General features: G+C 35.8%; 1 protein-coding gene across 2 annotated transcripts in view; it reads right to left on the bottom strand.

Annotated features, from left to right (window-relative positions):
- Positions 1-12,981, bottom strand: part of LOC134795514 (uncharacterized) — a 57,123-nt gene extending 44,142 nt beyond the window's left edge. The window contains exon 1 of one of the 2 annotated variants that reach the window (XM_063767392.1): positions 12,780-12,981. Coding sequence is in view for 1 of the 2 variants with exons in the window: in XM_063767391.1 (XP_063623461.1) it covers positions 9,203-9,275 (73 nt within the window). In the remaining variant the exon portion in view is untranslated. Of the gene's footprint in view, positions 1-9,202; positions 9,398-12,779 lie in introns of those variants that run through there. The other variant, XM_063767391.1, reaches the window with a different exon arrangement.
- Between the last annotated feature and the right edge of the window lie 177 nt (positions 12,982-13,158).

Here is a 13,158-nt window from a genome sequence, read left to right as displayed (position 1 = left end):
ATATGTTATTGTGAATACACTCGCCTTCATTGAAGGCATTAGCCGGAATAATGCATTGTTTGTAACTCATCTACGCAAACATTCCATTCTTATGCGCGACACAATTCGCATAACCCGACCTTTCAGCTCAGTGCATAAATAGATCTCACTCGGACTTGGGCGGAAAATTACAAATTCCATACTCGTGATTGCTAATATCTTATTTGGCCCGATTTTACTAAAATTTAACATTTAGGTATTTAATCTACGGTTAAATGTTTAAATTGTATAGAGTTCTACTTGACTGGTCGAATTGAGACTAACATGCATTCTTACTGTAACTGCACTAATATGTTGGTCGTCTTCATCTACATAGTTAAGGATTCTTAAAGTCAATAAATTGTTTATCTCATATAAATTGATTATTATTTAACAACCTACGTATTTTTAAACCCTTTATTTCTTATACCCATCTATTACATGGCGATACATTTGTACAAAAGGCAAAAGTATGCCTTTAAGGTAGTTTCTCGCAAACTTTTGATATAGTAAATGCAAAGGTGTGGGTAGTTGTTTACTGAAGCATTGATGGCGTTTAAAATTTTAATGGCTTTTCCTGTACTTGACTAAGGAAATCTCGTGATGCGCCGGCGCGGGCGTGGGCGGATGATTAAACCGCCCAGCTTAAAAACAACGCCTCTGTTACGACATTCCTCACTGGAACCAGAGTTAAGGAAAACAAGGTATCTCTCACCAGCTCACCACCATTGCCATCTATAACAGAGTCGGGTACTTCTCGTCTACATAGTCTATTCCGGTAGCATTTTTGTCTGAACACACCAAACACACTTATAAAGTAACAACAACACAATGCTCCTAAAGTAAAATATGCAATCCTAAGATTTTCAAGAGCAACTATCTGCTGGCCGTCCAATTACTTATACGGATACAGAGAAAACCAGGCCTTGGGCAGCCAGAGAATTTAGCCTTACGGTATTTTTCCTTTGGCGAAAAGATTGTAAATACCGAATGAAATATCGTACCAAGAAGTGTTTGTTTATCTTAACCATACTAATATACACGGTGGCAAAAAAATAACTGCATTCCCGTTGCCAGGGAGGTTTGGGGAATATACTGAGCAACTTTTACTATGGGACCAACCCCGAAATCAGGAAAATAAAATTTACCCTCCCATAGAAAATGGACCAGCCAAAATAACAGCCAAATTTTTATTGGCGATTTCGGGGATGGTCCCATAGTAAAAGTTGCTCAGTATAATCCCAAAACCTCCCTGGCAACGGGAATGCAGTTATGTTTAAGCCATCCTGTATATTAGTGCAATAAAATAAACAATATCTATTCTATTATAGAACAAAACAAGGCCTCTGTTTCGACATCATTCACTGGAACCAGAATTAAGGGAAAACAAGGCCGTCGTCGGTGACTCGTAAACGACCCACTACTAATAGGACTAATCGTATCAAAATAACCGCTATCTTTTAACAGGCCATGATTTACTGCTGTATTATGACATTCGTTGGTTTTATTATTTGTGGACGATTGTTTTTATAACTAAAGTAATCCGTTACTGTTAAATTGATAAATTTAGATCAATGACAATTTAATATGACTTTATTGTGTGTGAAACGAAAACATGAAAGCTTTATTACATGCCCCTATTTTGTAGTGTTCGGAACAAATTTTGAAGAAGAAGAAAGAAAGAAGGTATTATGGTTTACGGAGTTGGTAATTGAAAAGGAAGGAACCATAAGATCTGCCGATGCCCGAGTCCTGAAAGGACTGTCTGATTTATATCTAAAAATCTGGAAGACCGAGCTTTGCTCGGAAAATGCGCGTTTTCCCAGAGATAAGACCTAGCTAAATCGATTTTACGCCCCCTAAATCCCCCATATAGCAAATTTCATCGAAATCGTTAGAGCCGTTTCCGAGATCCCCGAAATATGTAAATAAATAAATATACAAAAATTGTTCGTTAAAGGTATAAGATATACTTACGAGTATTTAGGAGTTTTTTGTTACATAAAATTGCTACTAGACGCACGTCTTGGCAAGCAGTTTTACGTGTTTTGGAGTAACAAAGACAACATTAGTATAAAGTACAAAGTACAGTACAAACGGAGGTTGCGGGAGTCCGCTGGATGCGGGTGCAGGGACCGGTCATTGTGGCACTCTTTGGGGGAGGCCTATGTCCAGTCAGTACAAATATTTTTGGTTTTCACCTACCAATTACTTTAATGTTTTATTTTTAACATTTATCAAAACACCAGGTCTAAGATCCCACATATATCATCGACCTTCACCAATCTGTCTGACGGATGAAACTATGAAAATATGAAAGAAAATATGTTCCAGAACATAAATAAATAGGGTTGCCTAAAGAAATATGGTCAAGGCTATTTTTAATAAATTTTTGAAAAAAAATTTTTTTCGGTAAATTTCACCGATTTGTCTGACGATCGAAATAAGTTTCAATGGAAAGTATACAACTCCTACAACATAAATCAACTAGGTTGCCTATCTTTTTCCGGTCACTATTTATGTGGTTGCCGTGTTTAAAGAGGTGATTTTATATCGATAATTGCACTCATCTGTCTGACGCTTGAATTATACACCAAAATGATGGTAATTTTATTGTAAATACAATGGTATAGGGTTACCTGCGAAAATCCGGTCACAAATAAGGGTTGCCAGGCTTTTAATAAAAATAAGAAGGGAAGACTTTTAGCGATAACTCATAAACGGCTTAACTGATCAAGTTTGTTTTAATTTTATTTGATTGAGTTTTTTAAGTACTATTTTTATGATTTTTTTCATGTTTTTTGGGCAGAAGGTTCAAAAGTTAGAAGGAAATACCTTTTTATTTTCTTTCTAAACGATTATTTCCGAAATTATTCACTATATCAAGAAATGTTGTTTAAAGACCCCTATTCATTTTGAAAGGCCTATCCAACGACACCCCATACTATAAGGTTGAAACGATAAAAAAATTGTCACACACATTTTGTTTCTTTCAAAGCGATTATTTCCGAAAATATTCATTTTATCAAAAAATGTTCTTCTAAAACCCCTATTCATTTTGAAAGACCTTTCCAACAACATCCCACACCATAGAGTTGACACGAAAAAAAAATCCTCACGTACATTTTGTTTCTTTCGAGGCGATTATTTCCTAAAATATTCACGTTATCTGTATCTGTGAAAATTTCAACTGCCTAGATATCACGGTTCATGAGATACAGCCTGGTGACAGACATATAGACGGACAAACAGACAGACGGACAGCGGAGTCTTATAGTAATAGGGTCCCGCTTTTACCCTTTGGGTACGGAACCCTAAAACACAATGTCAAACGCTTCACGATCTAGATCCAGCAAACGCGTAGAACGCTAGGAATATCTTTAGCCATCCTTACTCACTGGAGTAAGTAATATGTGTCACGGCGGCCGGGAATGGAAAGTGCATATAAATAGTGGCCAGAACGCTCCCGAGTGGGCCGTCTTATGTAACCGGGACGTAGACTACATCCTGTAGACTCTGTATCAGTGGCGGAGTATCCATAGAACTTCAACGTCTTGCCTAATATTCGCACATACATACTCGTATGAGCACTTTTCCTACAGTCCATGAAGTAAATTAATATCTACCACTGCTCTGTATTGAATGGAAAGTATGGAAACACATTTATTTTTAGGGAGCTAAGGCCCATAATTTAATACAATGAATTATTAACTAACATATAGGAAATAAAAACTTAAATTCGTTATTATTTGATTTGGTTTGGCAACACTTACATAGATAAGATAATCGGATTCCACTTACTAAAAGTTGTCTAGACGAGATTGCTTTCTATGGATAAGCTGGCCTTTTGTCTGCTTCTAGTTTAGTTTTTCTCATTCTTTTTTTGTTCAATTACGGTGAGCAATTAAATTTTTTGAAGTTTACGTATATTAGATACCTATAATACCCGCGAGCCGTATCGTTAAATTGCATTCATCAATTTCATACTACGCCAATGTTTAAATTTGTTATTTACAGTTCGTAAACGTGCATGCAATTTAATTTAAAGCTCGCGCTCATATTTTACGGCATCGCTTGCTCCGTCTAGTAAGCGATCTGTCACTGTAAGATCTCGTAAACATGATCTCCGTCCAAATTGTCTCCGCACCTCCTTAGTTGTGGTTTTTAAGGTTGGCGTTACAAACCTTTGTTATGCTAATGGGATTTAATTAAAGCCGCCGATTTTATCTCTGTTTTGTTTAAGAATGCTCGTCGTCGCGACTCTGCTTCTGAATAACAATGTAGGTCAACTACGCAGTTATATAAGTTTTCATTTTTTAAAGGCTTTAAGAGCCCATCAACGTGCACACTAGCGCCACTGCTCAATAATCGTGATTCGTCGATCTATGAACTCAAAACAAAAACGGCCGTTTTAACTTTGGACGCATAGATTGACGAATACAGCAACATAAAAACTAGTTTCATGTATTCAAAAGGTACTTAAATACAAAATACAGTACGTAGAAGCCCCCTTTTTTAAATATCTTTCGTTAAATTTAAATAATCACGATTATTCAGCAGTGGCGCTAGTGTGCACATTGATGGGCTAAGCACAAATGAAATAACAGTGGGCCACTTTACTTAGAATTTCCACGTTTTCATTACTTGAATGTGTAATTTTATATCCGCTGTAAACTAAAGGGATCATATCAGTGAATTATGGCAGCATTCGTAAACAAGAAAAAGGTCTATAGGTATGTAGATATTAATAGTATGGTGCCAAATACAATGTTTCGTAAATAGCTTCAAGCAGACAAAACTTGCATCAAAATCTCACAAACGTTTTTCTGCATTCTTTAAATAATCTTATAGATTATTCTGTGGCATGATTATGCTGACTTCATGACATTACATAAAGTACTGTTAGTAATAAAAAACAACGGGTTGCACTCCGGGAGTGCCGACAGAAGTAAAAACTCAATGACTAATTAGTCCAAAATGTCTGCAGCACTATGTATAATTGACCCATCCTCCTTTCTATTGAAAAACTTTAGTTCCGAAATTGCTGGCCAGTGAGCTTAAATTTGTTGCGTTAATTGTTTAAAATTCGAATAGAAATTGTAAAGTTACCTTGCAGCCCTCGCATCTAAATATATATTTGGTCATGATATTTTGAGTTTTATTCACCAGTACTAGAGTTCACTTTTATTAGCGATTTCATCAAGATTTAGCTTTATTGAATTATATTGGAGTGATATAAAGTTAGAATGTAACTGTGAGATCCTCGTATTTCAACCCCGTACAAGATTAGAACATTGAGCTTTATTGCTTAATATAAAAGTCCAGTTTTAAATAATTGACCTGATTATGATACGTTATGACTAAAGTTCTTTGGTGAATAACATTGTCCGTCACACATGACGTCAGCGCGTTACGCTGTCTCGAGTTTATCATTTTTTCCCCACCTCAAAAAGTGCTCAGCGCCGCTAAAGAAGTTTTCACTTCAATAAAATATGTACCTACTCCCAAAATGTAGCTCTGAAATGTAGCTAAGCGTGTATTTTTAACGTTTGTTTACTGTAAAAGTTATTAAAATGTATTTAGTTTATTCTGTCTGCCGTTACCTTCATCTAGATTTATACGTTATTAATTACATTTCCTTATACATAATCCATTATTTATATCTGTGTCAAAGAATGTTGCACCGTGCATTATGCACCGTGCGAATTCCATTCACACGCGTAAATGCAATCGTGTGAGTAAAGAGATAATTTTGTCTCGGGACTCGCATCGTAACATGCGTTAACCATACTTCGAGTTACACTTTGCACCTTTAACACGAGAACGCATTAAGTATACCATTTTCGCCGATGCAATTTGAACTCTAATACTGCTAAAGAAAGTCTAAAATAGGAGTAGTTATGTAGTTTTTCGGTGTCTCACTTGCATAATTGGGGCGTGTCGGCGCACGCGGGTAAAGTAATATACACATTCAACCCCATATGTTTACTGTTACCGCTTACTAGGGCAATCATTAACGTAAATACTGAAAATGCCGCGCAATAGGTTCTTATGCACTATTAATTTTGTTCTACGAATTAATTATTACTTATTCCGATAATTGGGTACTTGGGTAGGTATTCATTTGAATCGTTTACGACGAATAGGTTCTTATTGTTTGTAGAATAGAATTGTTTGTAGAGCCCTTCGATTCATCCGCCTAAAAATATAACTGAAATTCAATTTACAGAGAACAAAACCGCACCATCTTATCTTGGCGTGCAACCAGTTGCACTACTTGCAAAACTTTTTCTCTGTTTCAACTTTACCGTTTATATTGACTAATAATGGCGACAGAATTAAAGACAATAATTGGATATAGTTTACTTTCGAAAAAGGCACGTAAGAGCAGGTCTTGTGTGATACAGGAGTAAAGAAACAAAACAGAGAATCATACAACTGCTGTGAAATTGTTACAATCGCGATAGTTAACACGACGTTGTCGTCGATACGAAATGCCATAAACATTATCTAGGTGCCAAGCACTTTAATAAGTTGTTACTCTGTCGCCTTTCGTTACTGCTGCGGTAGTGACAGGTGCTTACCGTTAAGCGGCGTGGCGCGGCGCAGACGCCGATTAATTAGGATAGCTCGTCGAGACGCGAGACAACCGCGGCCGGCACGCGATATGAAATTATCCGCTATCACTGCAGGGCTGTTCCCGTTTGACCACTTTACTAGAGGCGTGACGACTTAAGATGTTTGTTAATGACGATTCGAAAGGGCTTGTTGCTAGGCCTACATAAATAAATAATGTTTTGACTTTGACTGACTTTTGAAGCATATAGGTCGCCGCGCCGCGAGGCAGTTTTAGCCGCCCAGCACGGGATTACGGGATTGGGAAATTATCCGTTATCACTGCAGGGCAGTTCCCAATGCTTGACCACTTGACTACAGGCTAATATAAATTGGTTAAAGCAGACCTCTGATTAATTACGTTAATTCGCAGATAACAGACCACTATAAGTAGGTATGTGCGGTCTGGCTCCGTGTGTTAGACAGTTGTTACTAATGAATGCTGTACGACATAATAATGAAGGTTTCATCTGAAAGTAACTTTAATATTAATCATCAAATTCACAGCGTATTGATGAATGTACGCCAAGCCACTTAAAGGATTTATAGAACCAAACTAAGTACTTCAAGAAATTATTAATTATACAACTTAAACTACAGAAAGTGCTAGAAGCGTTACAAAACAGCAAATAATTTAAGAAGCAAAATAATAAAAATTTAATTACATTAACGGACATTGAACTTAAGTTGAAAATGTTTGCTAAATTGACTCTCCTTCACCCAAGTTTAAATTAATATTACTGTCACACGTCACACCACATGTTATTACGCCAGTCAATAAATAATAGTGTCATAATACTTATACATAGTAGGAAATGGTTAATGAAAGTGTCATCAAATCTAAACCTGTCACGCACCTATGTTATTTATTTACCTACGTTATTCGCTAACGCTTCTACGTAGGTGTGGTGTAGGTATGCATTAATTTCCAAAAGACATTAGACAAGCCAAGAAGAACAACTCGAAATAACGTAAAAGGGGTAAAATAGCAAAAACTGAACTAATTACCGGTCAGTGGAGGGCTGACACCATTTCCCCCAAAAAAAAAAAACTATTTCACGACAAAATTATTTGCTTATAACTAGTTATTACGATCTTTATAACGAAGGGTATAAAGGCGATATTCGCAAGGTGGGTGTTGGTCTATATAGGTGGGGGTACCGCTGTCAGTCAGCGACGCACGTGGCGGAGTGCGCGGGCGGCGATTAGCGCGCACCGTAATTACACGGGTCAAACGTTCCAACTACCAATTATACGATGTCTTCATAAACAATCACCTGTTGATATCGAGGTGCGAGAAAGTGATATGAATCAATAAAGTCTCGACTGATAAGAGCTTGCATTTGATTGCACGAAAGTGCTCTGTAGTTAGCAATGTATCGAATATAACACCGAACACCGAAATATATACCTACAAAGTAGTCATAGACAATCATCTACTTGATAACGAATACAGTTATATGTATCAATAGTCTTAAATCAAATACCGTTGCAAATTATGACGAATTAGATTAAGATTAGAGGTCAACTTGGTATAGTGGCAATTGATTTACACGATCCAATCAAACGCTCGCTGTTTGATATTGAGATGCTTGAAAGTGATAGCATGATATTCATAATGATGGAAAACTGAGTCGATATACCATGGGAAATTATTGTTATTTAGAAGACAGTCAGTCAGTAAATTATTTAATTATTGGTAAATAATACCAATTGTAGCAAATTTTCCATCGTTGTAAAATAATAAAAGAATGATAAGAAAGCAATAACATGGTACAAATTTAATATAGGTATGGAGCTATAGTATCTCTAGCACTCGTAAGATAATAAATGGATTGAAGTATGCGGTAACCTGTATTTTACCTAAATTAAATGCTTTAAAATAATTATAATGCCTTGATGTTACTAAAATATTCAAAGAAGAAATAATCTTTTCAACCTAAATTTAGCTCCTTATTTCAAGTTGATAAATGATGCTGCAACAGTGCAACTAAATTGATTACAGTTATATAGACTTAGAATCCAACTGTAATAATGAAAGCTGGAGTCTTCAAACTATAGTTATTGTGGTTTGGTTATCCGCCGCAAATGTAACCGAATGTTTGCTATTTAGCCGCAGGGAACATACATAGCCACTCACATGATGGATATTTTTGAGTGACCTCTATTATTATTATAAAATAAGGGTGACAGCTAGCAACTACAGTTGCATAAACCATGTGAGTGGATATACTATACCTTGCAGTTAAGATCGTGTTTTGCTGGTGTTTTGACATGAAATGCAACAGATTGTTACAGGTATTGATGTTAATTAAATGCCCATTAAATACTTTCTGTAAACTTGCGACGAAACAGGTTTCAAATCTGTAAAACTTTTATTTTTTCCGAAAGTTTTTTCTTTGAAACTAATCGTAGAAAGATATCATCGCGTGGCTAAACTGGAGGCTGAAAGAAAATAGAGCTGAAACCAGGTTTACAGCCTGCATATTACTTTACTAATCTGTACCTAAAAGTTCTCGTCGATATGTTTTTTTTTTCTAAAAGTTGTTATAAACATTTGGTACGGTACCGTCGCAGTGTCTGCAGCGCTTCGGCTCCGGGGGTGCGATCTCGTCGCCGAGCTCGCGGTGTCGTACCGGCATGGCAGCGCATCCCGCGCCGGCGCCGCCACCGTGCTAAGCGCGCGCGCAAGGTATCGCTCTACCGCTCCTGTGGCGGTGGCGGCGATGCAGCCACTAAACTGATCCACGCCGCCCGCCCGAGCCGATAGGCGGCGCCCATTCCACGGGCTATTTTGGGCGGCTGTGACTCATGGCTCGAACTGCCCGCGCGCAGCGCCCGCGTATCTCAGGCTCTAGCTACCCCGGTTAAGCCTACCCGCTGTTTTCGGAGGCTCGATCCGAAAGGCTTTTCTGCGCATAAATCTGACCTATTTGTCGATAGATGTCGCTGTACTGATTGCGATATTTGCCACGCTGGGACGGTATATTAAATTTCATAAAGCATTGTTTTGTTTGTGACTTGTTTTGAATTAATATAGGACTAGGAGTTGCAGTCGTGGGTCGTCGTTTCATACACTACATTTATTTTGCTAAAAAATAGTTTTGTATTTTCTCATATGTGCAGATTTTTAATTGAAGATATTGATTTTAAAGATATTTAGGGTCAAGACTTTTAAAAACACTCCTAATAATGTTGCAAACAAACTGAATTGTTGTGTAGGAAAAGTTTCCACTGCATTATAAATAACAAATTAAAGAAGTAGGCCAGGGACAACCAGGTTTGGTTTGGGCAATAACATTCTATCCCACATACCACATCATAATATTGGGAAATCATACAGGGACTTCTGAGCTTTTCATCTATTTGTGTAGAAGGAAAAGTTTTAAAAAGAAATCATAAAATATGGTGACATTAATTTGTCTGTCATAATCAGAGATCGGACAGATTGGCGTCATTGCTCGCAATAATGTGGACATGACTCCAAATTTGATTAAATAATTAATCATTTAATTATTATTTTTTTCTGAGATTTAATTTTGTTCCCTATAGTCAATAAATAGGACTTAAATATATTTTTGGATATAAAAAAATGAGTACCTACAGAAAATTTGGAACCCGTACTGATTATTTTCTTTAATAAATTTACATTATAAGAAATCTTTGAGTTATTTATTGATTAGGAATCAAAATTAAGCCTCAGGTAAGAAATTAATTAAATGATTAATTATTTAATAAATTTTGGAGTCATGTCCACATTATTGCGAGTAATGACGCAAATTTGTCCAATCTCTGGTCATAATTAAAAAAAAAAGCCTGTAGCATGTTCATCACAAGAAGATAAGTCTTATCTATAATAATATGGGAAAATTGGGTAAGAATAAGTATTTAAAAAAAAAAAATTTTTTTTTAGCTTTTTGTTCATTATTATCATAATTCAACTACTCATAAGTATAAATACTCATGAGTAGTTGAATTATAGATGTTCATTAGAGCAGGGGCAGGCACTGGTAAGGCAGTATGTCCCACCCTTTATCATCAAACTCCACCGTGAGGCCAACTTAATGTTACCTGTTGTTAAGAAAGAGAATAGAGTGTATAGAGAATTACCTACTGTCAAAGTAAATTAGTCACAGTGAATTTTTTACTGCAATCTTACGACAAACGGTTATAGCTTTTAGAACGCCATCTGAGTTTGATCCTTATTCTTTCACAGATATGTTAAATTTGTAAAATATCAAAAAGTACGCCATCTACTCGACAATAGGCCGACAGTATGGTTCCATCTTTTCAAGCGATGGCACCATCGTCTTTTCTTTGGCCTAGTCTCGAGTAGATGGCAATATTTTTTGATATTTACAAATTAAACACATCTGTGAAAGAATAAGGATCAAAGTCAAATGGCGTTCGAAAAGTTTTAAACATTTTTCAAAAGATGGCAGTAAATTCACTCTGACTACATAATTTACTTTGACAATCCGCCTCTATTGCAAATTCTGTTTGATGTTCCTAATTTATAAAAAGTAATATCCAGGACATTCTATGTAAGATTAAATCTTATAAAAATAATAGTTCTACTGTAAGATACAAGTGTCAGTTGTCATAATATGTTTTGACAAGACAAATTACATGAGTCAACTGTATATTGCATGCATCTGCAGATAATTTATGTGTCTGTTTTAATAGCATGAGTATGAGTACTGATGTAAACAATAAATCCATTAATAATCCATGACTTTTAGAAACTGACAAAATGTAAGTGAAGTTGAATTGAATTATTAAATAAAAATGAATTATAGGTGAATAATAGTTATTTAATTTTGTTTTACAAGGGAGCAAAGTTGTTGTTTAACCTTTCATGCTAATATTGATACCCAAGCAAGCGAAAGATTACAAAATAGAATCTTGAGCGTTGCAAGGGTTTCAAGGCACGAGGGTTAAACAAATTTTGCCACCCAGTGAAACAATTCTACCAGCAAACATTAGAAATCAACTCAAAATTTGCATTTGATTACTTTGCCTCACATGTGAATAAAATGCAACTTTCTTATTAGTTTTTGAACAATCAAGCTCTCTTGATACTACACCAGCTGGTAAAGGAGAGCCTTTACCAGCTGGTGTGGTGAAAAATATATTATATTAACAGCTATACCTAATATAACTTTATCACATATTACAGGTATGGCTTGGCATTTAAATAGATAATAATAAATAAAATAATCAACTTTATGCATGCACAGTTGGTATTCTTTAATCAAATTTTTAAAGATTTTACCCAATAAATTAGGTAATTACCAATTCAATTGTATCAAGTTATGTTTGACCTATTTCCTAGAGGATTTTGCATACTTAAGCTCTAGCCACCCAGACGTCAAAACTTGCCAAGAAAAATGCAATTTTGATTTGTCAAAAAAGATTCAAATTAGAATGGAACCGGAGGCCGTTTTATAGCTGTTCTTGGCGTTCAAAAGGTTAAATAGGTTTTAAATTTTAAGTTTTTATAAATTTAATAAATCATTTGCCTGCATCCCGCTACTCCAAGGTTTTGTTATTACTGAGCTGGTCTGATAAGAGACACAAATAAGATTTCTGTAGATATTAGTTCCTGTACTAGTTTATTTCACATTATTATTGTATCATTCTTTAAAATACTGGAGATACAGAGTAGTTATTATTAATATGTTGATAAACAGTGTAAAAGAAACATGCGTTCATTGTACGTGCTGCTTACTGAATCCGTCACCTATTTATTCAACGAAAGTTTATTGCGTCTAAACATAACATTATGAATAAGACTTGTTGGCAACCAACAACCGTGGTAATTATTTCAATGTACTAGACAATATACAGTTATCATTTTCGGCGTCCGCTGCCCAGATTCCAGAAAGTTAATAATAATTAATACAGAAGGTGTCTGATTACAGACACCGATACAATCAATGAAATGACAGCTGATTTACATGATGTCATACACGAATTTTGTCTTGACTATTACTTATTAAATAAATTATATTCCATAAGAGTATGTATTATCAAAAGTGTGACCTAAGACAAATGCCTTTGGGTTAAAATAATCGCGTTAAAGTAGATCTTATCAATAAAAAAGATACAGCTTGAATAACTGTGGGCGGCGTAAAAACACTAACCTTTGTATGTAGAACTATTTTTCTTTGTGAGATATCTCCACAATTGCTTGTTAACTAGGTACGGCCAAAGTCACTAAATATTGCTTCACCACGCCACTAAACTTAAACATAGCACAAATGTAAAAATAGTTACTCTCACTGGGTACATTGTTCAGCCATTTTCAATAAACATAATACATACAGACTGCATAAAACGGTACTCGCACCGTTTCCTTGCTGTCAATATTTGCTAAATTTCACCACCGAGCGTTTATTTTAGTTACTATGGATCTTGTCTCGTCGAACCTTCTACTTACCACAGATAAGATAACTCACGCGCCAAATTTCCATTCTTCACCGTAATGTTGGCTATACGTACTGTCCCTATGTTTTAATATAG

This window comes from Cydia splendana, chromosome 12, assembly GCF_910591565.1.
Source record: "Cydia splendana chromosome 12, ilCydSple1.2, whole genome shotgun sequence".
In the NCBI taxonomy this organism is placed as follows: Eukaryota; Metazoa; Arthropoda; class Insecta; order Lepidoptera; family Tortricidae; genus Cydia; species Cydia splendana.
This window is presented reverse-complemented; position numbering and strand designations above follow the sequence as displayed.